The 23,648-nt window shown below is 45.4% G+C and overlaps 1 protein-coding gene across 3 annotated transcripts in view; it reads left to right on the top strand.

Moving 5' to 3' along the window:
* cicb (capicua transcriptional repressor b) overlaps positions 1–23,648 on the top strand; it is a 30,796-nt gene that overhangs the window by 4,780 nt on the left and 2,368 nt on the right. Inside the window, exons 2-19 of one of the 3 annotated variants that reach the window (XM_029128896.3) lie at positions 483–4,321; positions 15,307–15,456; positions 15,579–15,753; positions 16,285–16,396; positions 16,486–16,668; positions 16,792–16,924; positions 17,009–17,187; positions 17,540–17,678; positions 18,118–18,215; positions 18,307–19,324; positions 19,459–19,598; positions 19,773–19,933; positions 21,262–21,452; positions 21,884–22,342; positions 22,440–22,786; positions 22,874–23,031; positions 23,148–23,299; positions 23,412–23,546. In XM_029128896.3, coding sequence (XP_028984729.1) covers positions 601–4,321; positions 15,307–15,456; positions 15,579–15,753; positions 16,285–16,396; positions 16,486–16,668; positions 16,792–16,924; positions 17,009–17,187; positions 17,540–17,678; positions 18,118–18,215; positions 18,307–19,324; positions 19,459–19,598; positions 19,773–19,933; positions 21,262–21,452; positions 21,884–22,342; positions 22,440–22,786; positions 22,874–23,031; positions 23,148–23,299; positions 23,412–23,546 — 7,651 coding nt within the window. In that variant the 5' untranslated portion in view covers positions 483–600. Of the gene's footprint in view, positions 1–482; positions 4,322–15,306; positions 15,457–15,578; positions 15,754–16,284; positions 16,397–16,485; positions 16,669–16,791; positions 16,925–17,008; positions 17,188–17,539; positions 17,679–18,117; positions 18,216–18,306; positions 19,325–19,458; positions 19,599–19,772; positions 19,934–21,261; positions 21,453–21,883; positions 22,343–22,439; positions 22,787–22,873; positions 23,034–23,140; positions 23,300–23,411; positions 23,547–23,648 lie in introns of all 3 variants that reach the window. The other 2 variants (XM_055503083.1, XM_055503084.1) reach the window with 2 other exon arrangements.

Here is a 23,648-nt window from a genome sequence, read left to right as displayed (position 1 = left end):
AGATGATGACAAAGTATTTTTTGTCTCTTTATGCATTTGAAACCACGGATACCGGCCTCATTAAGGGGACATTTGTATTGTTCTGATGAAATCATACGGACACAAGGTCATCAGATTAAGCGTCAGTCTCAGCCACGCTTGCCTAGTGTTACCTCTGAAATACATCTGTAGTCCACGCTAACAGAGCAACTATTCAGCTCCTGCTAATTAATCGTACGATTGATCCAGATAAGGAAACTCTTCTTTTACAACTAAAGCTATTGTGTCCTTGTGAAAGATGAAAATGTTTGTGAAGCAGTCATTAAAAAATGTAGCTGTCAGACATTTTTATACAGATTTGCGCTGCACAAACGCGACGTAAACCGTAGTAAACCAGTGTTACAGCCAGTGCAGGGAGGTATCACCAGATATTCTCACACGTTTTTTGATTATGAAGATAATTAATGACCACCTGTCTTCTGCATCTTCTTCTTCCTTTGCAGACTGCCATACAGAGGACAGAAGGAGGAGAAAAGGAAATCCTATAAATATAAAGTTAAAGGAGTAAAAATAAAAGGAGCACCACGCAATCTTCATCACTTTGTGAACAGTGACGGAGAGATGAGACCCGTGAAGAAACACAGAGGACGTTCTCCGCCGTTAACTAGAGGCAGAGGGGGCAAAAGACGAGGCGGCTCTCAGCCCCTTCAAGAGAAAGACCCCAAAAGAGTCAAGAGGGAGACACTCGTCAAAACGGCACAGCACATGTCCAACACCAGCCCCACGCGCAGACAAGCCACAGCCAACGACTCTGACGAGGAACCAGTCACGAACAGCAAGAGCCCCGTGAGGGAGGAGCTCATCGAGCTGAGGAAACCTGTGGAGTCAGCTGCCAAACACGAGCAGAAGGAAAAGACACAACAAGAGAAGATAGCGGGCACGAATGGAACCAGAACCGCGTCCACAGAGAGCATACGTCCTACCTCTACCTCGGCACCACTGTCCACAGTGACGCCTCCCCCCGTGGTCGGCTCAGTCTCGAGCAGGAAAACTGCCACATTTAAAGCTCGCATCCCCAAGAAGAAATACACATATGAGCACTGCTCTCACAGCGCAAGCACCTTGGCTACTAGTCCTACCTCCAGCCCTGCACTCATACAAAACACTCACTGCAATATTAACAGCAAAATCAATGATGGTGTGACTACACCCAATAATAATTTTAAGAGTAGTAACAATATTAGTAATAGTATTAATAAAAGCATTAGCATTAAGATCAATAGTACTAACAGTAACACTAAATCCGATGTTAATGACATGACTAACAGTAGTAGTTTTATCAATAGCTCAGGTAATCAGCTGTCAGCATTAACTGTAGATAGTAAAGCTACAGAAGCAAACCATTTCAGTAGAAACCTCAGGACAGCAGACGCCCAGGAAAAAGAGTCCCAAGGTGGTGAAAATGAGTCCGAAGGGGCCCCTAACTCAGTGCGGTCCTCATCCACCGACACAGCTAGTGAGCACTCAGCAGACCTAGATGTGATGGAAGCCACAGGACCTAGAAACTCCCACACCCCAGCTTCCCTTCATAACTCACACTCTAAAGACGCCAGTCCCTCACAGGCCCATGCTGAAGCTTTGGCCAAAGGCTTGAAGAACCAGAGAGTCTTGGCTCGCCAGATAACAAGGACTACAGAGGGTGCGTTTGAGGCTCCCGGGGACAGAGGTGTGGAAGAGAGACAGTTGTGCACCCTGCTGCCTGTGTTCAGACAGGGGGTGGTACGTGGAGTGACTGGACAAACTGTTGAGGTTCAACTCCAAGGAGCAGAGGCTTTTGTGAGCTACCCCTTCCATGGTGGAAACACGACGACATTGGCACCAGGAGCTAAGCGCACGGTGGATTTTATTTTGGACGCCCCTCCCCCTGGCATGGCACCTGTGGCTATCGGGACTCGAGTGTGTGTGCCCTTTGGCGGAGGGGAGGGGCTTCCTGTGCTGTACAGAGAGGGGATCATCACTCAGGTGGACCCACACCCCGGTGTCTCATTTCCATATCAGGTGCACCTGAGTGAAGAAAGAGACGCTTTGGGTGAGGAGAAGAAGAAAAGTAAAGGTCAGGCTGTATGGGTGTCTCGACAGAGCCTGAGACTGCTCACTCCTCCCTGGGAGGTCCCACATTTGGACGGGGGGAAAGCCGAGCAGAGGGAGTGGGAGAGGGAACGGGAGGAGAGGGAGCGGAGGGAGGAGATGGAGGTAGAGCGGGAGGTGTGCCAGTTGAGTATTGGAATGGGGGTGTTGGGAGGAGGAGCAAGGTTGAGTCACGGTTTTCCACATGACGTGGTCGCAGGAGGGCATCCCTATGAACTCTTAAACCCAGCACCCCACTCCTCCGCTGTGACTGGTGCGGTAGTCAGCACAGTTCGTAGCTGTGGAGACAGAGAGAGGCAGAAGCAGCCAAACACTCCAGAAGAAGACGTTGAGGTGTCTCAGTTCAGCATGGGTCTCACCGTTGGTGCCAAGACAAACTCTGGGAGCTCTCAGCACAGAAACCTCTCTAAGTCCAGTGGCTATCCTCCCTCCTCCCCCCACCTTGCTGTGATGCGGGGTCTTGGGCCCCCACACATACCACCCCTCGTTAGTCCTCAGCCACCCTTGTCCCCTGCCTTACTGGGGTCCGATATGACGACCACTCAAAACATACCTGCATCCAAGACCACCCCCACTCAGCCCCCTACTCCCACCTGTGGTGGAGGGTCCTCCTCTACTTCCTCCCGCTCCAGGACCCCTCTGTCACTGGCTCAGCAGAAATACAAGAAGGGTGACGTGGTTTGTACCCCTAATGGCATCCGTAAGAAGTTCAATGGTAAGCAGTGGAGGAGGCTGTGCTCCAGGGAGGGTTGTATGAAGGAGTCTCAGCGTCGAGGGTACTGCTCTAGACATTTGTCAATGAGAACCAAAGAGATGGAGGCAGCGGGAGCAGAGAGGGGAGGAGGAGGCAGCAGTTCTGGGACAGTCACCCCCTCTGACCTCCGAGGCAGAGCCAGTAGTGAGTTTGAGTGGGACGACACGTCAAGAGAAAGCAGTGAGACCAGTAGCAGGGGAGATTCTCGACCCCGCCTAGTCCTCCCCTCCCTCCTTCCCCACGAGCTGTCTTCCCGCTTTGACTCAGAAGAGTGCGAAGCTGCCACCATGCTGGTGTCATTAGGCAGCTCCCGTTCAGGCACGCCCTCCTTTTCGCCGATCTCCAACCAGTCACCCTTTTCCCCTGCCCCCTCTCCTTCACCCTCCCCATTGTTTGGCTTCAGGCCTGCAAACTTCTCCCCAATTACCGCCTCCCCAGTCCTGCAACACAGGCGGCATAGGCAGCCCAGCGGTACGGGGGGAGGAGGGGGAGGGGGCAGTAAGGCAATCGCCCCAGCCGGCGGCGGCGAACGGGAGAGACACACTTCAGGTATCCAGCCCTCCTTCCACAGCAACCTGACGTTTACCGTGCCCATGAGCCCCAGCAAGCGAAAGCCGGACGCACCCCCTCCACCGCCCCTCCCGTCTCACCACCACGATTACACACCCAAGACGGAGCTGGAACAGGGGGACCTGAGCAGCTCTTTCAGGGTGCTTTCCCCCCAAACGCCAGCCTCACATTGCCACACACCAACGTTCTCCCGGCCCAGAGGAGTGACCACCCCTTGCTCCAGTAGGCCCCCGTCCTCCACTGCTGTCTCCCCTCCTCCTCTGCTGATGTCTCCAACTCCTCCTTCCCCTCTCACACACGACGGAGGGCCACATCGCATGGTGTCTGTGTCCCAAAAGGCATTGCGGGATTCTCCTGTCATTGTGAGGAATCCAGAAGTCCCACTAGCGAAATTTACAGAATGTCCCCTGGGAAGAGGGGGAGGTGGTGGAGATGAGGGAGGACCAGATAACGGCTCATCTAAAGACATTGGCCTAACACCCCTTAACCCAATATCTGGCCTCCAGGTTCCAGTCCCTATTAATGCCGCTGCAGCTACAGTACCCAATGGTGCTGTCCTCCTGCGGAGCCCAGCCCAGACTCTAGTGCTCGTGTCCCCAACACCGTCCTCTTTGTCTGCCACCGACACCCAGACCACCCCCCTGCAGGCCCTGTCCGTGACCGTCAGCACAGCCATTACGGCTCCCACACCAAGTAGCACAGACAGCTCCGGCCAGCGAGAGGAGAATGGGGGAACAGGATATGGGGGTGAAGTCCAGCAGCCTGTTCCCTGTCACCCCTCTCCGACTGCACTGCTGCCCCTCATCCTGCCTGCAGAAAGCCTGCACCCCGTCCCGCGAAAGGACATCATAATGGGACGTCCTGGCACAGGTGAGAATCAGTGCACATGCATGAATGTGTCTTGTATGCAAGCTCTCCAGACTGTGGAATGTGTTGCAATATGCAAAAAGACGTCCAGCCATAAAGGAGCAACGTCGACTGATCATAATCATTTGTATATTTTGCATACCTTCAAATATTTTCCTCCACCACTCTATCACAATTTAACAAGAGAAAAAGTTAAAATCCTGTGGTGCAATACATCTTATATTAAAATGAGTAATTCTAGACCATTATATTTTATAAGTCATGAATAATTGCATAGTTTATCTGTTCTAAATGAATTAGACCGTATTTGCATAAAGTAGGTTCTCTTTAATACATTGTTCAGGCTGTTACTATGTTGTTTAATAAATATTCACTTCAGAGTTTTCAAACCAAATTAAATCTCAGCATTTACAAATGAAAATTTAGGGAAAGGAACAATTCCATAAAGTCTAATGTTAAATCTTGATTTCACCTCATTGTGATTTTCCTCATTCTGTGTAGATTATAATGAAGACTCAGGAGCTTTCATTTTTAGTACAGTCAGTACAGAGTATAGTCACTAAATTCAGCTGTCAATAAACTTGGCTTTTAACTAAATATATATATAACTATATATATATAACTAAATATATATCCTTAACAAAGGATATATATTTTTTGTCTTTGTGGCTTGCTGCCTCACACACCTCAGTATTATCTTAGGACCGAGGAAACAGTTTTAACCTTCAGCTGATCAGAGTTTTGTATTATGATGGCAGTGATTGTTTTACTCAGAAACTGACACCACACAGAGAAATGCAGTGATCACCAGAAAGGAGACAGAAGAAATGGGCTTACTGCAGCTCACAGAAGTATTATAATGAGAAAAGAACACAAGTTGTGTAAATATAAATAATATAGATATATGTATTTATTTTATGTATAGACATACACAGATTTAGTAAAGGACAGAAAGGTGGTGGCCATTTTGAAACTTTAATTGAAAACACTAAAAACAGCAATTTGTTATTTTGTATAAAATAAGTATAGCACTGCTGTATGATGTCTTATCTGTATGATGAAGCTGAAAAACAAGTCTTGTCCCATACAACTTCCTCTAGTCAAATGTTCACCTTTTATGTTTAACTAAATGTAAACCCACATCAGAACTAGACTTGTTTAAAAAAGTTGTTGAAATCTGAATATTAGGAACTTCTCACTGGTTTAGTTTTGTTATCTCGCGCTGCATAATATTTAAGTAACAAAATCTTGGTATTAGAAAATTCACATCACCAACGTGATAAATAAAATTCTGCTGCTTCGAATTTTAAATGTAAATATATAAGTGAAACTATAATACTTTGATGTCATTATATTTGTCTGTTCCTTTGAAGGAACACACCAAAGAGAAAACATATATAAGGGCTTGTATTTTCAGTCGGAAAGAGGAGAGAGCCTGTTATAGTCCACGTTATTCTAGACCGAAACTTAATGGTGGGAGTAAACGTACGTAAACTAGAAAGTCATGACTCATGGATTTATAAAAGAAAGGAATGGGGACATTTTAGATGAAAAAATAAACATCCTGAAAAAAGAGACAATAATGGAAGAGAGAGAAACTGTAGTTTTTTCCTGTTTCAAATTGCGTTGCACAAAAATTGTATTATTCGATTTGAAAGTTGGTCTTGAGCAGACGGGTGAGATGTGCAGCATGTGGACTTGTTGTGGAAAACTTAATTCTAATTTCATGTTGCACAGAGAGAGAGAGAAAAAAGTGATTAGATTAGAAAAAGAATGGCGATCACCTCAGAGAGTGATGGAAAGGACAAAAAAGGCAAAACAATAGTTTAAAAGAAAGTTCTGTCACTTTATCCCCTGGAATTGTTCAAGTGTGTGTGTTTGTTTGACATCGTTTTTAATTCTCTTAGTTGCTACCAATTGTTCCTGCTGACTCTTGTGCCTGCATGTTCATGCATTTAGTGGTTTGTTAGTGAAACGTGTGCTATTGGTCACTAATTTTGCTTTAGGTGAGTGTGTGTGTGTGTGTGTGTGTGTGTGTGTGATATATTTTACATTTTATTGTAAATTGTGTGGGTGTGTGAAGAATTTGTTTATCGACCTCCTGTGTGGGAATATCCTGTACTCTGTCTGTGTGAGTGCGTTATTCATCAGCGGGTTAAAATAAGAGAAAACGGTTCCCTTAGATATGGAAGCTGAAGTGTAATTCACTTCACTGGGGTGTTTTGCCCTTAGTCCATATGTATTTATTGCTGTGCAGATGTTGTTCAGTGTGACAGAGAAGTGGACAGGAAAGAGAGCTCTGTCGTTCTGAGTGTACGGTCCCTCCTCATGCCCCTTTTTTCAGCTGAAAGGAAGCTGAATGAATGAATAGCAGCTCTTTGTGTGCGAGCATGCACGCTTGCCGATGCGTTTATCTCAAAGATGATTGCGTGAGGAGCACATGTGGGTGTGTGGAGTTTGGGGTGTGTGAGCTTTTGCATATGGTCGTAGGAGAGTGTGAAAGACGAGGTAAAGTTGTGTGTGTGTGTGTGTGTGTGTGTGTGTGTGTGTGTGTGTGTGTGTGTGTGTGTGTGTGTGTGTGTGTGTGTGTGTGTGTGTGTGTGTGTGTGTGTGTGTGTACGTACAATCACACATTCAGTGTGCTTATAATTTGCCAGGTTGTGTGGGTGTATCCTATCTGCTAACAAAAACAATAAACTGCTAAGTTCATTTAAGTATTTTTAAATTTTCCTTAATAATTGTCAGTGTCAGACAAGTGCGACAAGTATTTTATTGTTTGTGGTGACTGGTTATAATTTGTCTAAAACACAACTGAAATACTTCTCTAAATCCTGTGCAGACAAATGTGCGGCCATAATTTTGTTTTGAAGTTCAGCTGTATAAAGCAATATGTGTGTGTTTGTGCAATGTTAATAAATATTATTTAGAATTCAAATTCAGTGTCAGGAACAGCATAAATATGTTATATTTCTGACAGAAACATTCAATGTCAGTTCAATTTTTGTTTATCTAAAATTTTCCAACATGGTTCAGCAGCTCATAAGTGATGATACATCACACATGTTCAGAGATAGACTCTGGGATGTAGGAGGTTTTTAAATGAATTTACTATTTAATGAAACACAAGAATACACAATACAACTTTGTAATGTGTTCATAAATCATCTAATAATTGTTAAAATGTTTAAAAAGTCAGGAATAACTTTGTGCAAAAAACTATTTTTAATCATTAATAAATAAGGTGACAGTCCATTAGCTTTGAGTTCCTCAACAGTCACAGATGTGTGTGTGTGTGTGTGTGTGTGTGTGTGTGTGTGTGTGTGTGTGTGTGTGTGTGTGTGTGTGTGTGTGTGTGTGTGTGTGTGTGTGTGTGTGTGTGTGTGTGTGTGTGTGCACTTTAAGCAGGATGCGTGAATATATTTAATGTATTGTAGAGCAAGAAGGTGAAGGATGAGACTGTTTTTTGAAGAGTCACGTGTTTGTTGCATGCAGTGTGTGTGTGAATGAGACCGAGTAACCAAGCGTCAGTCACCAAGTACCGGATATGATGTGTGAGCGCCAAACGTCTGTTGCCATGGCAACAAAGAAAACATCACACTGATGTAGCTTGTACATAACACCTATTATTCACAAACAGAAAAACAGAAATAGCTTGTCTGCGTGTGTGTGTGTGTGTGTGTGTGTGTGTGTGTGTGTGTGTGTGTGTGTGTGTGTGTGTGTGTGTGTGTGTGTGTGTGTGTGTGTGTGTGTGTGTGTCTGTGTGTGTGTGTGTGTGTGCGCGTGTGTGTGCGTGTGCGTGTGTCTTGCACGTGTGCTGGTGTCATTCCACTGTGCGAGAGGAAGAACCTCATCTCGCTCACATGTGTTTACAAACCAGTACGTTACTGGTGTGGTCTTGTGCCATCTTGGCTGCTTTGGTGACTCCAATTTAGAAACATTATAGGGATAATCGGTCGTTTTCCTTTAAATGACTTAAACAGTGACTCAAGTGTTCAAATATCAATCATGCTTCTCCTGTTTTCCTATTGTAAACATTTATTTTGTAAAGAGTTTCACCACGAGTAGTGTAACAATCTCAAACTGCAACTTTTTGTCAATCCAGCTCTGGTCAAGGTCAACGTCTGTGCCTTTATATACAGATGACTTATTGTGGTAAAGGCCTAAAATAACTGCTTTACATTTGTCCGCTTGGATAAAAGTCCTGGTTCACATGAAAACACCAGCTTCCTCAGTCGTTTATGACGCTGCATAGTTATGTCTCAGTGTGTAATTATCGTTGGCAGGATTTGTATTACTGACAATTAGTATCTTAAATGGGCATCGGTCCCTCCAACTTTAGCAGTCACCTGTCTCAGCACTGAATGTTGGTGCTGAACGAGACTGAAAAGTTAAATTACAGAATAGATTTTGTGTTGCCAGTATTCGTTATATTCTGGCCGGACAGAAAATGATGCAGCCAGTACTAAATGAACAACACTGACAAAACACGCTGCACTGTCAACGTGTACCTGAAGACACTTTTTTACATTGTTTTTTGTGCTTAGAAACACATTTTTGTTCTTTCATTTTACATTATGATCTATTTTTTTTATAAAATTATGACACTTTGCTCAATCGCATTGCAGTGGCTTCGCTTCCCCTACTCTTGACTTTGCTTTCTTCATCCTGGTCTACCCGGATACGGATACCCGGGAATAACATCCCCACTCCCTCCCGCGCCTGCTTTACGTAACGCTTAAAGCTCTGCATATCCTCCCTGGCCATGGCAACAACCACATCTGGATCACACAGCCACCTAGACTGGCACCAAAGCACAGCCGAAGCCCTCAAGACTTACCACAAAAGTCATGTGCAACAATAATCCTGTTTCCTATTGGATGAAGCATACTTTGGGGAGATTCTGAAAATGCACTGGTGCAGAGGGACTCTACAGTCTAAGGTGGCTCCAATACTTGAGCTGCATCCATGCAAAGTTAGAGCAGGATTCTGATATGTCTTCCGTCTTGTAGTCTCAGGCAGACTCAGTTTATTGCTCTGAGAAAAATCCCAGTGTTCTTGTCTCCATAACATCACAGAGTTTTGAGTCGGTTTATATTCTGATTAGTGATTTCTTGCCTCTCTTTCATCTCACTCTCCTCCTCTCTATGCATCTCCAGTTTCAGGCTTTGCACTGGTTTACAAGCGCTGCCTGTGCGTTGGCCTTGTATCTGCAGGCAGCTACTGCCCCCAGATGGACAAACGTGTACATTGCACATTCGTTCAGACAGGACGGAGGGACACGGGTCTCAGAACACTGATGTCAAGTTTGTGTTTCACGTATTGTAATCGATGGTGGGGAAGAGATAGCGGCACATTGGAACCAAACAGCGTGTGTAATTTGTCGTCTGCATTGAAATCTGAGGCTGCTGTCATTTTATTTCTCGATACCCAACGATGGAGTCACGCTTTTGCGACACAGAAAGAAACAATCGCCCGCGCTGACCATGAGAAAGCTTTTTTCAAACGCATTGTCTTAAAAAATGCCGCTTTTCATTTTTGGCTCCCACAGCGTCGTCCCGCTGTGGGTCAACGCCTGTAACAATGATATGTTGCATTTGTTTTGATGGGGTGGACGGTGATGGTCAGTGGCACACCGGTGACCGTGGGCTTTGGGGGGCTTGTGCCCAACATAGCTGTTGCCATGGTAACTGCAAAGGACTGCTACATCGAGTTATAATTGGACGGAGCAAATGGTGGGTTGTGGGAGGCACAGACACAGAGCTCAGGGGTGGAGGATGAATTGAGGGATGAGAGCGATGGGATATGAGAGTGAGCGCCACATGCATTGTGCCAGCGTAGGTTTAAAAAAAAAAAAGAGGCGTAAAGGAGGAGAAAAGTTTCTTGTGCGGAGTCTTGTGGCATGTGACAGATGTAATTGGGGGGTTAGAAGCAGCCATACATACACCAGTTAAGCATGATGTCTGTATGAGGAGACAGCCACTGAAAGCTGCTGAACTCCTACACAGATATTGCACTGCCAGCGCGGCAGCAGATAGTTAAGCTTAGCTGAGGGGGAATTTCTCGTTTGCTGTTTTTTTGACACCTTCTCTCTTTCTCTTATCTCCATTACATATGACTAAGTGCTAACATTCTGTGGTTTCCTATTACGGCTCCTCGGTGCATGCACACAAGCAACAGCTTTCCTTAGCTTAACAGTACATCTCTTTAGCTGCATGACATTTAAAATAGTCACAGAAGTGAAAAAAAAACATGTTTACACAAATTTATGTGCGACAATATGTTGTAATCTCAGTCGAGAATTTCGGCATATTGAAAGTAAGTTCAGTGAAAACGCACCGCAGCGGTCTGGATGATTGCTGAGATGTAGTTCATTACTGAGGGCTTGTGATGTTTACCCAGGGTTGCAACCACTTGGCAGACCCGGTAATCCCTCCTCTCCACCCCTGCCCTCATTCGCCCTCCTTTCCCTCCACCCGGCCAGGCTGCTCAGCTCCCTCCCCTCCTCGCTGCGCGTGTGTTTGCTGGATTGACTTGTTGAGAGCTCGGGGCAGTTGATGAGCTTTAATCTCTGCCTCTGTTCTTCTAATGTTTATTAGTTTAACCCCTACTAAAATCCCCCCAGTCTCAAATGATGAATGCACGGCCACCTCTCACTTTTACATGACACAGAATGTTTCACTCAGTGAAACCAAAGCCAGCGCTTTAGGTCTTCTTACAGGCCATGATTTTGCATCTTATACACATTACCACAGTGTTTGTGCACCTCAGACCTGAGAGGGTTAACTTTTTACTACTGAGGACAGCGGCTGCCAGTGACTCTCACAGCCCTATTGGTCAGTTCCCCAGCTCCTGATGAACTGACTGACTTGTAGTGGTAATTAAATCCCACCCACTATTGTATTTGTCTTATGGTTACATGAGCTGGGCCCGGCATGACTCCTTGACTCACAACGTGTAGTGGGAGATCATGACACGCAGGCCATTATCTAAACACATTTATGTTACGACACAATCACGTAGGTATTTTTTAAACGCTCTCCCTTTTGTCTTCTTCTGTCCCCCCGTCTCTGCGCCCACACCATACCTCCCTTAAGAGAAGTTCTGTTTTCACAAGTTGTTTTCTCTTCACCCACCCACCCACCCAACCTCCTCCTCTCTCCCTCCCTCCCTCCCTCCCTCCCTCCCTGCTTGCCTCTCCTGCTGAAAATGACTCTTAGTCTATTTTTACCCTCTGGTCCTCTACACTCTTACTCTGTTCCACCCATTTTCTCTCTTTCTAACCATCCCCACTTTCTGCGTTTTGTCCTCTTTTCTTTGTTCATCCCTTCTCCCTGTTCCTTTGAATTTGTACATCAGAACATTTAAAATGCTTTTGGGATGAGGCACATTTGCAAGATGGAGAGGTGGAAAATTGTTTGGGGATTTGAAAGAGGGTTTATAGTGGAAAATTGTATCACTTGCTTCAGTAATCTTTACTGTTTTCTTAAAAGTACAGGTGCAGCATTATCAGATATTGTTTTATTATCTGTCTCACATGTGAATATTGATGATTTATAACATTGTATGTGTTGGTGTTTGCCTGAAACCACTTTGTAAAGTCTCGCAAATATGTGGTGGAGTGATGACCTGCATACATGTATAATTCGGATGTAGGTGCATTTTCACCTTGACCACGGAGCTCTCATCAACATGCATCTCCTCTGCAGATTGCATGGAAACATCAAACGCATCGTGGCAATAATTAGTAGACAGCTCAATAGCGCCTCTGCATCAGGTGGCCTTTATGTGTATTAAAGTATGAAACGACCATCGGTCAGTGGGCGGGATTTGTCTGGGTTCTGTTAAGCCATTGGTTGGCCTACATCTGAGTGTCGGCTTTCAATTTGTACTTTCACGCATCACTCAAGGTTTACTACGAAGTGTGCGCCAATGTCGTAATAATGGGGTGGGCTTACGGAACGTAACTCAAACCCTCCCTAAAAGTTAAAATAGTAGGGAACTAAGTGTTGTCGTGTGGACGCCTTATATTTAAGTGGCGTTTGTTGACAATTACAATCGTGTGTGCAAAATAACCCCCGTTTTTGAGTTGAGGAGTGAAGTAGCTAGCAAAGCCGGGTAAAATTTGCATATGACTGGCATTCCAGTGCACACGGCGGCCAATCAGGGTTCTCGGCGGGGAGACGACAGTTGGCTAGCTGGACCAATAGCAGCGCTGAATCTCACGAAGGAGGTGGGACAAGGCTGGGCGAGGTTGACAGGACGAGGAGAGGAGGAGGGGGGGCGAGTACAGGAGGGGGGGCAAGCAGTCTAGTTTACAACAAGAGGAAGAGGGAGGGAAAGAGAAAGAACGGGCCAGAGCTTGCGTGAGACATTAAATAAAGAAGTAAACTCGGACTTGGAGCTTTGGAAATGCAATTAGAGGACTTTTCAGGACCAAAACAACAGTCGTAACACGAAGTAAGGAACGGAGTGGACGGTGTGCGCGCCGATGTCGTCCTCACGAAGTGGTTAGCTAACCTGCTGCAGACGGGCTGAGCTCAACAACGGCTGTTAACCTAGCGCTTCTCTTTAAAGACCCCCCGTCGGGTTCTGCGCTCGTATTAGAGCATCTTCAACCAGCCACGAATCTGTCGCTTCGGAAGCTTGATCGAAGTGGAAGAGGGAGACAAATACAACCACGATACATTCCCCTTTTCTCCTCGCTGACTGGCACCAGGGTTCTTCACCGTGCTCGCTTTCATCGCTGGCTTGTAGTCTTATCGGTCGCTAGCTAGCGCCAGGTTTGTGGTCAGATTGGACAGGAGCCGATATATCACCCAGAAATCAAGTAAGGATTACTACTAGTGGTGACGAGATTGTTTGGCGAGCGAACTGATGGATAGCGGGGTTGTAAGTACGGGGTGATGGATGAATGCACCAGATTTACAGTCAGCTGCATCTGCTTGTGCGTAGTAAACGGGACTGAACCCAAGTTGGTCGCTGTCCTTTCGTAGGTGAACTCGTTTTTGGCAGGTGTTAAGTACATTTCCAGTTTAAGACAGGTGCATAGTGCAGCTCAGGGGGGACGTAATGGAAAAACAAGTTTCTATTTGGTCAGATGCACTTGTCAAATAGTCCTCGCCGGATTATTTGGGCACCCAGTGCGCGTGAATACGCCTTTGTAAATAAGTCATGAGAACAATTGCGTTTCTTTTACCTCTGTCTGTGCGGCGGGTGCACAACCAGGGGCGTTCCCGAGAGGTTGGTCCAATTTGGAGCGGTGCACTCGAGGATCCGGCTGTTGCGAGAGGAGCCCAAATCAGCGTCTCTGTGATTTTACTTCACGATTAAATATATGACGACAGCCCGTGCAGCACACGCTCGAACAAACGCAGATTCTCACACCAGTTCTTCCAAGTTCGACTAATTACCTTAGCCGTGATCGCCCCACTTTTGGTGTTGCGGTGGTGTGTGGTCATAACGGCGCGGCGCCCCGTTACAGGAGCCCTTCGGCTGTTCTACTCGGAGGGGGGCTCGATGTGCTTCCTAATACCTGCCCAGCCTATTCAACTGTAGCGCAGACGAAGGTTTGCCATGGCCCAGGAACACTGCGTAGTTTCCGTGGGGGCATTTTAATCGAGGCCGCGGATGGGCTGGAGGCCTTGTTAACCCCTTCACGGCCGAGCTGCTGGAGTAATGTAAACAAACAGCGAGCGAGGGCATCAGGGGTAATTAGACCAAAGGGAGGAGGAACATGCTTCGAATCACAATCATCTTTCCACTAGGTCGTGTACACGTTGCTGCACTATAATACATACCACATCTTGGTATCGTTATCGTTTGTGATGCATTTTGGCAACTGTTTTTGATGTTACATTGCGGCATTATGCGATAGGGAGCGATTGAGTCTTCTTGACAGGAATAATTAATTTAGACTCGAAGTGAAATAGGAAACGGATACCTCTTCATGTCACATCTGAAAAACATCACGACCCGTTGGGATGATGCAGTAATTAACGTGAATGATGACTGCAACCTGTGGGGATGGAACGGAAACAGACACCAGTGAGCACTTCTCGTCATCTGTGAGCTTCCCAGCAATATCAGCCCGAGTCTTTGGAATAAAGAGCATCATCTACCTGGATTTCTACGTGTTGTAGAAGGCAGATCTTTGTTAAAGGACATTTGATTTTGATTTTTTGAGACACGTTGAGGATATATTCAACTATGTTTTCGTCAGAGAATCCACAGTATCTTCGCCAAGGTTTAAGCATGTTTGGTCAGTGCACCTACCTTTGTGTTTTTTTTATCAAAATATTCTTATGCAATGTGTTTTATTGGAGTCTTTTAGCGTTATGTATTCCTGTGTTAAATTAACCTACTAACAGAAACTGTTGATCAAAACAGATTTACACATACATTTTAACAATTACAGAAATGAATATAATCTGACTTTCATAGGTCTTTTATACATTTGTCTTGAGTGTTCGAAGTTTACCAGATCTGTTTTCCATCCAGCCTGTTTCTGAGAACAGAGAGTCCTTTGGTACATCTGCTGTCATTGGAATGATTTAACCATTCGTGTGGCAGGAGGTGTGCAATCGAAGCTGTACTCATATTTTCTATAGTTTTTAAAGTCTTATTGACTTTCGCCAGATTTTAAATTACTTGCCCAGATGCGAACCCGCCACATGACGTGGGTAAAATAGAAGCCAGCATGCTGTCTTAACCTAAGTAACTAAGTAGTATTTGATTTGTGATTGAAAAAACTGTGCACAATTATGTCTCAAACAAATGTTTTTTTTAAATAAGATTTGCTAAAAAAAAGCAGGTACAAGTCTATAATTGAGGTGTTGTAGTGAAGCCTCAAATAGGGACATTGCATTGTAAGATGTAAGGCCTGGTCCCTTTTTGAACGTGATATCTAAGTATGGCAGCTTGTTATGAAGTGATGGTCAACAGATGGTGTTGGTTGTTGGTAACTGTGACAATACTGTTTTCCTCTGCAGTGTGGACCAATGTAGAGCCCCGGTCAGTCCCAGTCTTCCCGTGGCATTCATTGGTTCCTTTCCTGGCTCCCACCCAATCAGATGCTTCTTCTCAGCCAGGAGAGGGACAGCACCCAGTCAGCCATCCCCAAGCAGCAAGTCTAAAGACAGGTATGAAATGCTTCTATAGATAAAAACCAGGGTGGCTATCACTTTTGTGTACTTTTATTTGGATTTAAAAACATGTTTATGTTTCCATTATCTTTGTGTATATATTTGTCTTTTCCCTCCAGAATGTCAGGGGGTGGCAGCACTTGCCCAGGAGCCTGCAGAGGCACCTCCAATTGTAGAAAGAGGTCCTCCATCCCGACCGATACCGGCATCTGATGAACCGCCTCTAGAGAAGGAGAAAGGACATGCAGAAAGGGAGAGGCCCGACAGTGAGACAGAGAGCGATGTGGATGACCCGTACGTACAGTTTGTTTGTTTGTTTATGTAAAGGAACAACAAAACAATTTACAGGAACAATCAAAGATACACAGCAGATGAACCTTTTTCTGAATCTGTTATGAAATTGGTTATGTATTTGTCCAAATCAGCCTTCACAGTAATTTTCTCTGTACCCACACATACAGTAAGGAAGTGTGATATTTTCTGTATCCTTACGCTAATTTTGGGCTGAAGAGCTCAATGCCAGAACAAAGCAGATGGGAACAAAAGCATTCCATCTCTGGGCTCTATCACTATATGAAAGGCAGTGGCCAGGCTGTCAGCTATTGAAAAGGATGAGCTATCTGCTCAGTCCATTGATTTATCTCATAGGAGATGAACTGCTTGTGCTCTGTGATCTCATAGACTTGCAGCTCCAAGGTGAATACCACCTGGTGTGTGAAGCACTGAAGAGGGAAAGAAAAAAAAAATAGGCATTTTCTGTCCATTGTCCTCTAGGATAAAATCTAATAAAGATAATAAAACAATGACTGCCTTGTCTGCTTTCAGCTTTCTCCCTGGAGTTGTACCAGAGCCATCTCTCTCAACATCCCCTGTAAAAAGACGTACTCAGTCCCTCAGTGCTCTTCCAAAAGATGGAGACAAGAGCAGCCCTGGAAAGGTAGCCTGTCAATCTTACACCAGAACACTAACCATATTAGTGTTGCATCAACAGATGTGAAATGTAATATTTTTTGTCCTTATTTTCAGAGGGAGAAGGACCACATCCGGCGACCAATGAATGCATTTATGATTTTCAGTAAGCGCCATCGAGCACTGGTGCATCAGCGGCATCCAAACCAGGACAACAGGACGGTCAGCAAGATTCTAGGGGAGTGGTGGTATGCTCTGGGACCTAAGGAGAAACAGAAGTACCATGATTTGGCCTTCCAGGTAAGTAGATTCACTTACAAAAACAGAAAATGTGTTAACAGATGTCATACGACTAAAGGTTTCTTCTTTAGAGACTCCAGATTATTTTTGGGTGTTGTTTTTTTAACTGGTGCCTGTTTCTAGGTAAAAGAGGCCCACTTTAAGGCCCATCCAGACTGGAAATGGTGTAACAAAGACAGAAAAAAGTCGAGCTCTGATGGCCGTGGGGTTCCAGGGGGCAAAGATATCAGAGAGAGAAGCATGTCTGAGTCTACAGGTACACATACAACTAGTTAACGGTACTATTCAATTTTCATATCCTCTCTTGTACTTTACACGTTGTCCTTTTTGCCCGTGGCAGAGCCTAACTCTGTAGAACTGAAGGGCACTGGGCCAGGTCTGGCTGGGGCGTCTGAAAGAAGTACAGTTGAAGGTCATGTGGGCCAACTTACCCGTCCCCGGGCTTTCTCTCAAAGCGCCATGCACAACCTGGAGAGGAGTGACCGGGGTAATACACAGGCCCTGGCAGAACTGGCACAGGTACAATGGCGTATCCTGTCACAGAGTGACTGAGTAGTTAGCATTTAAGAATGCAACATAAATTGAAAACAATTATTGGTGCTGGGTTGTGGTAGAGTTGTTTTTGTAAATATGATTTGATTTATAAAAGAGAAAAGCTACCCTATTCTAGTGAAGTCACTGTGAAAGAACAGTTTAGTGTGTCAGATTTGCTTGAAAGGGGTGTAATTTGTGTCAGTTGTCAGTGACAGCACCTCTTAAACTTGATGAAATGTACAGCACAGTGACACATTTAGCAAACATGCACACAGAGTAAACTCGAGCTAGTTTAAAACGCATCCACTCGATGTGCTCTTTTACTTTGTGATTTCAGATGTGTGGGGATGGAGGCAGTCAGTTTTCCAGCCATGCCCCGCCCCTTTCACAGTCCCAGCGGGGCATCAGCGAGGACATGACCAGTGATGAGGAGCGCATGGTCATCTGTGAGGAGGAGGGAGACGATGACGTCATTGGTGAGACATTAGACCAATTCTGCTGATAAAATCCTGTTAGATGAGAGATAAGAAAGTAATAGTACTCTGGTAAAACTGTGATGCCTTTGTGTTACATTAAAACAACTGCCATGATATTATTTCTGCAGCATATATGTTCCCTGCTTCTTAACATCATGTGGATGAAGGTGTATATTTCACTCTGAACTGTGTGCTGTTTGTGATGTCATCCACTGCAAATGTACTACAGCAGCTCAGTGTACAGTAACATACAAACTAAAACTCTTAAAATCTACCTTTACCTGGGCTACGCCAATGTGAAATCTGATCAAATTAATCTCTTCCATGTTCTGGTCTTCTCATTCTGTCACGATTGTGTTAATGCAGCAATAGTTTACTCTGACTTTACTGTTGTATGTGCTGCATTCAACATTAAAGTCTGTGTGTTTCTATTCTGTAGAGGACCCTTATCCTAGCAGTTCTATAGACCTCAAGTGTAAGGAGCGGGTGACTGACAGCGATAGCGAGAATGGTTCTGGAGATGAAAGTGATCGAAAGGTAAAGTCATTTTTCCCTCCCTGGCTGATTGTTTCACTAGTTATTGTTGAAAAGTTCTTGCTTTCTATCATGTCCTTGTTTGCCTTTTCAGAGAATGTTTGCTCCAGTCATTTGCTCTTCTGCATCATCAGCTTCCTCACACCATACTCCTCACGGCAGGAGTGTCTCACTGTCGTCCTACCCCACCAGTAAGCGGTACGACGACGGGAGAACAGGAGGCGGAGGGTTTTCAGAGCACAGAAGGAAAGAACGAGGAGAGGGCAAGGGCAAAGGCACATTAGGGGGAGACGGGGGTGGAGGAGTGCAAGCCTCTTCTCTATTACTCTCTTCTGGCCAGTCAGTCATATCCACTTCTCCAGCTGGAGGGCTTCCATCATCCTCAGTGGGCTCATTGGCTTCAAACCCACTTCTCGGTGTTGGTGCTTTGAGGGTGGCCTCTACAGTAGTGACCAATGTAATGCGTCCAGTTATCAGTACACCGCTCCCTATCGCCAGCAAACCTCGAGATGGAGGCACTTCGTCTAGCCCACATCCACCAGAGAGGAAGTCCCTGACTCCCCAGCATCAGCCGCAGTTTCTCATTGGTTCAGGATCAGGAGGCGGGGCTACAAATACTGGGGGTGGGTACTACTCTTCATCATCTCCTAATTCTGTGGGTGCAAGTGGGGGCCCAGGTGGGGTAGTGACTAATTTAGTGTTAGGAGGGGCCCTGTCTGCTCAACCTGCTGTACAGCTCATCACCCCCTCCCCTCAGCCACAACCATCCCAGCAGCACACCCTCCCCTCCACTGCTGTGCCAGCACCACATAGCCAGACCAACGGGCCCCTGCCAGTCCCCCTGCTTCAGCCCCAGTTCCTTCCTGCTTCTTCTCTGGCACCCCCAGTGGGTAAGGCCATCACACAAGTTCAGTACATCCTGCCCACCCTACCTGCCGGCACCAACCCTAAGAGTCCACCTCAGCAGCTCAGCCAGCCAACCAGTATCTTCAACCTGCCCACAGCTCCACCCGCACACATGTCCTTGACCAATGGAAAGCAGCAGGGTACAAGTTCACTAACAGCATATACGTCTAGCACAGCGGTGGGCGTGGGCAGCCCAGGAACTAGAGGTGAGAGCTTCAGATTAGTACTTGTGACATTAAAGCAAAAGAAAAACCTCATAGGGTACATCAACTAATAATGTAAGGTGACATGTAATGAAATGCTAATTTCTGCATATCTCTCTCTACTGTATTTACCTCAGTGCAAACACAGTCCCCTGTGCTCCAGGGTAAAATGCTTGTTCCCATGGCAACAGTACGGACTGCACCAGCCCCTGCCCAGCAGTTTCCCCTTGTGGCTTCACCACTTCCTGTCCAGAATGGTGCACAGACAGGAAGCAAGGTCAGTGGGCCCCAAACTGTACGCACTGACAAAAGACTTTTTAAAATCTTGTGCATTTGTTAATGGAACAAACTATAACATAGGCAGCACACTCAGTAATGTGCATGAGCTGCACATTACTGACCTGGCCTGTAATTGAGCTTTCTTAATGGCTTCTTCCGAATGCCTTTACAGATCATTCAAATTGCCCCAATGCCTGTGGTGCAGTCCCCTTTGCCTCAGGGTGGAGCAGTGCACTCTGCCAGTCCCTTCCCTGTGACAGTGGGCACTGCTGCTGTGGTGGCTCCAGGATCAGCCCCTTCTCCGACAGTATTACTGCCCCAAGCACCCACCAGGTAGGAGAAATACTCAAACTGAAGTGAGAGAGTGAAAAATTTACCTTTCCGCTTGTGAGCCATCTATAGCACCCATTATACTTCTCCATTGTTTAATTTCAGAAGAAAATATTTGTAATGATGTGTTTTTGGTTTCATTGACATTTCATTATATCTTGCGGTGTAGAAAACAAAGTAAAACAATGACTTTTGGCAGGTTTTGTTGTTTAGAATAAAGTAAATTTAGCCAGCATTCAGCTTTCCCAGTATCACTGTGTCAAGGAGAACAAAAAGCACCTCCCCTACCAAGTGGGCTTTTCAGGCCTTGTTATGACACATGTCTAACTAGGATGAATTAATCCAACAAAGGTACAGGTAAATTTGAATCTACAAATGATGTGTGCAGGTCAAGTCCAACTTAGACCAATTTACTCAAAGAAAGAATTTGCCAGAACTGAGTAGTAATTTTTTTTTGTTATTCTTTGTTCTCAATCCCAGTTGTCTTTTTTTGTGTACAATAAATGGATTATGAATAAATTAATGGAGGTATTTACATGAAGTCTATAAAATCGAGTGCATAATTTTATTTAACCTTTATTTAACCAGAAAAGTCCCATTGAGATTCAAAGACCTCTTTTTCAAGGGAGTCCTGGCCAAGAGGCTCCAACCACACACACAGCATTTTACATAGAACAACTAGACTAATGCATGCTGCTCATTTGCCTTGTGGACATGGTCCTGAACTTTAATGTCAGTGTCATTGGTAAAGAAGGACTTAAGCTTTTTCCTGCTAAATACGACACTTTGAACAACTCCATCTATATACCATTTGGTTAATTGTATTATGTGGTGGTCTGGATAAGTTAAAGCATAGTGTGCAGACAATAGGAGAGACAAAAACTCTATCAGGGGTGCAGCTCTAGCAGTGTAGCTCTATTCTGGATGTGTTAGTCATGCTGCCGGTGGCCCAGTTTACCTCTGCGTGCCACCCCCACACCGTCTCTTAGTTCTAGCTCTCTTTGTCACTCACTCACTCACTCACTCACTCACTCACTCACTCACTCACTCACTCACTAGCCATGTTTTCCGTGATGTATCATCACCCACTTCCCTTTTTGTCTTCCCCTTTTTGTCTTCCCCTTTTTGTTTTAATCAAGCCTATGTTACTATGTCCCCAATTCTGCCTGATGTGATATTTAAACACCTTCTGTAACTGCTACTTTAGCTTTCTCATTATTGTTTTATTTCAAAAATGCCATCCTTTACTTGTGCCCGCGTTCCTCATTTTAACAATATTTTTTATATACATGTATACTACCTAATTGTTCCGTTTTGGCACCTACCTCCAGGATCACCTATGTCCAGTCCACTCCAGGGGTCCCGTCTACTCTGCCTCTGGTCTCCACAACAACCGGCTCACCCCCCTCCCAGCAATCTCTGCCAGTTCCTGGATCTGCATATGTTTCCTCACCCCTAGCAACACTTGGTATCACAGCAATTGCACCACCTGGACAGACAGTTGTTCAGCCACTGATTGCAGGTCAGTGCTTTTGAAAGCTAATCTTTATACTTTTCTATGATTGAGATAGGTCTGTTAAGGTGTGTCAAATTAATAAACATTTGAATGTGTTGCAGAATATCTTGGTCTTGCATAAAACGTCATGGTTAACTTGTTCATGAACTAAAATCTAATCAGATGTTTGTTAGATATTAGATGTAAATCAGATGTTGTGATGTGTGAGCTAGAAATGAGGGGCGCCACCTCTAACTGACTTTTCACGAGGATTTTATACTGCTTTTGAATTCAAACAGAATAAATCAACACAAATGCCTTCAGAAACAAAATACTTTAAATTATTAGCGCTGATTTCTAATATATAAAGAATTTATCACCATCACAAAATATTTCTACAAATGAAAAATGTTAGAGTTAAAGAAAGTGAAGTAATGTTTGGCCTCTCCTTCGTCTAGGTCAGGCACCACTCCTAACTACAGCTCAGTCTCCACAACCCTCCACCTCAGTCCATGCCTCAGGCTCTGGGGGCCAGATAGTTACTGCCATCTATGCTCCTGCACCCAATGTTACCATGGCAACTGGTGTGGTCTCTATGACAGCAGTGCCCCCCAGTGTGGTCTACACCGTTTCCAGCCCCTCCAGCTCTTCCCCTCACATCTTGCCCAAGCACACAGCGACCCTGGCCACAATCACACACCCACATCTGGAGAGACAGGCAGATAGACACCAGCCTGCAGACAGACCTGCAGATAGGCCGACTGACAGGCAGGCCGTGGGGCAAAAGGAGCTGCTGACACAATCGGATAGACAGCTGGAGAGGCAGACCTCCGCCAGTAGCAGCTCAGTGGCACCTCCCAGTGGCTCAGTTGTGTCCTTAAAGCCCTGCAGTCCTCCACTTCAGATCCAAACACCTGGTGCGGCTACATATTTTTGTTGTTACGTTATGTTATTGTTACATTTGTAATATGTAGTGAATTGTGTGATATATATATATTTTATTTTGTTTTGCAGGCAGCACACCCAGTACACCTAAACTAACTCAGCTTCCAGCCAGAGCCCCTCAGAAAGTGAAGGCAATGGTGGCAAACATCCCAGTGGGCAGCTACGAAGGTGGAGGAAGAGGAAAAGAGAGGGATCGGGAGAAAGACAGGGAGCGCGAGCGGGAAAAGGAGAGGGAGAGAGAGAGAGAAGCTGCAGCCAACAGTCATTTCTCCTTTGATCCTGAGCCAGAAGGGCAGACGGGGTCTCCATCCACACATCCTGCTGAGGATGCACCATCCACTGACAAATCCCTGGAGGCCTCAAGTGCAGCAGACTTCTCTGACACACGGAACAAGGAAAGCACAACCATCAAAGAGGTGAGAGGAACATCACACACTGACTTTCAGATTGACAAAAACCACCCAGGTGTGTTTCATACATAACACTTCTGTGATTCTGTACAGGCTGGATGGAAGGAGTCCCTCCCTTCCTCTCCTCACCCACCTCCGTCAGCCACAGAACCCGTCCTGCCTCCTCCACAAACTGACAAAGACTGTCCTACACCCAAAAAGGTCAAAGCCCGCCCTCCACCACTTAAGAAGACTTTTGACTCTGTGGATAAGTAAGTTAGCGTCTTTTCTGTGCGTGTGTGTCTGCCTGTATGTGTTCCTGTAGGATGCTTTAAAAGGCGTTGTATATTTACTGTGCATTGTGTGTTTGTGTGTGTTGGTGTGGCAGGGTGTTGTCCGAGGTGTATTTTGAAGAACGCTTCGCGGAGCTGCCAGAGTTTCGGCCTGAGGAGGTGTTGCCTTCACCCACCCTGCAAAGTCTGGCCACTTCACCCCGCGCCATTCTAGGCAGCTATCGCCGCAAGAGGAAGAACTCCACAGGTCTTGTTTTAAAGACCGTTTTATGATTCGCTGACTGAATGATTTAGAAAAAATAAAGATGACATCTTTGAGTCTCTGTATCTTAAAATCTTGGACTTTGATTTGACTTTAGATTTGGATTCAGCCACCGATGATCAAGTGTCTCCCAAAAGAAAGAGCCGCCGTCGTTCAAGCTGCAGCTCGGAGCCCAACACGCCTAAAAGCGCCGCCAAGTGTGATGGAGACATCTTCACCTTTGACAGAACAGGTAACACATATAAGATGTAGAATGACACAAGGCTGGTTAAATGTAACAGGAAAACTAGTTTCCATAATCAGGGTATGGGATTAGAGAACTTGACAACAGCTA

This window comes from Betta splendens, chromosome 16 (genome assembly GCF_900634795.4).
Source record: "Betta splendens chromosome 16, fBetSpl5.4, whole genome shotgun sequence".
NCBI lineage: Eukaryota > Metazoa > Chordata > Actinopteri > Anabantiformes > Osphronemidae > Betta > Betta splendens.
This window is presented reverse-complemented; position numbering and strand designations above follow the sequence as displayed.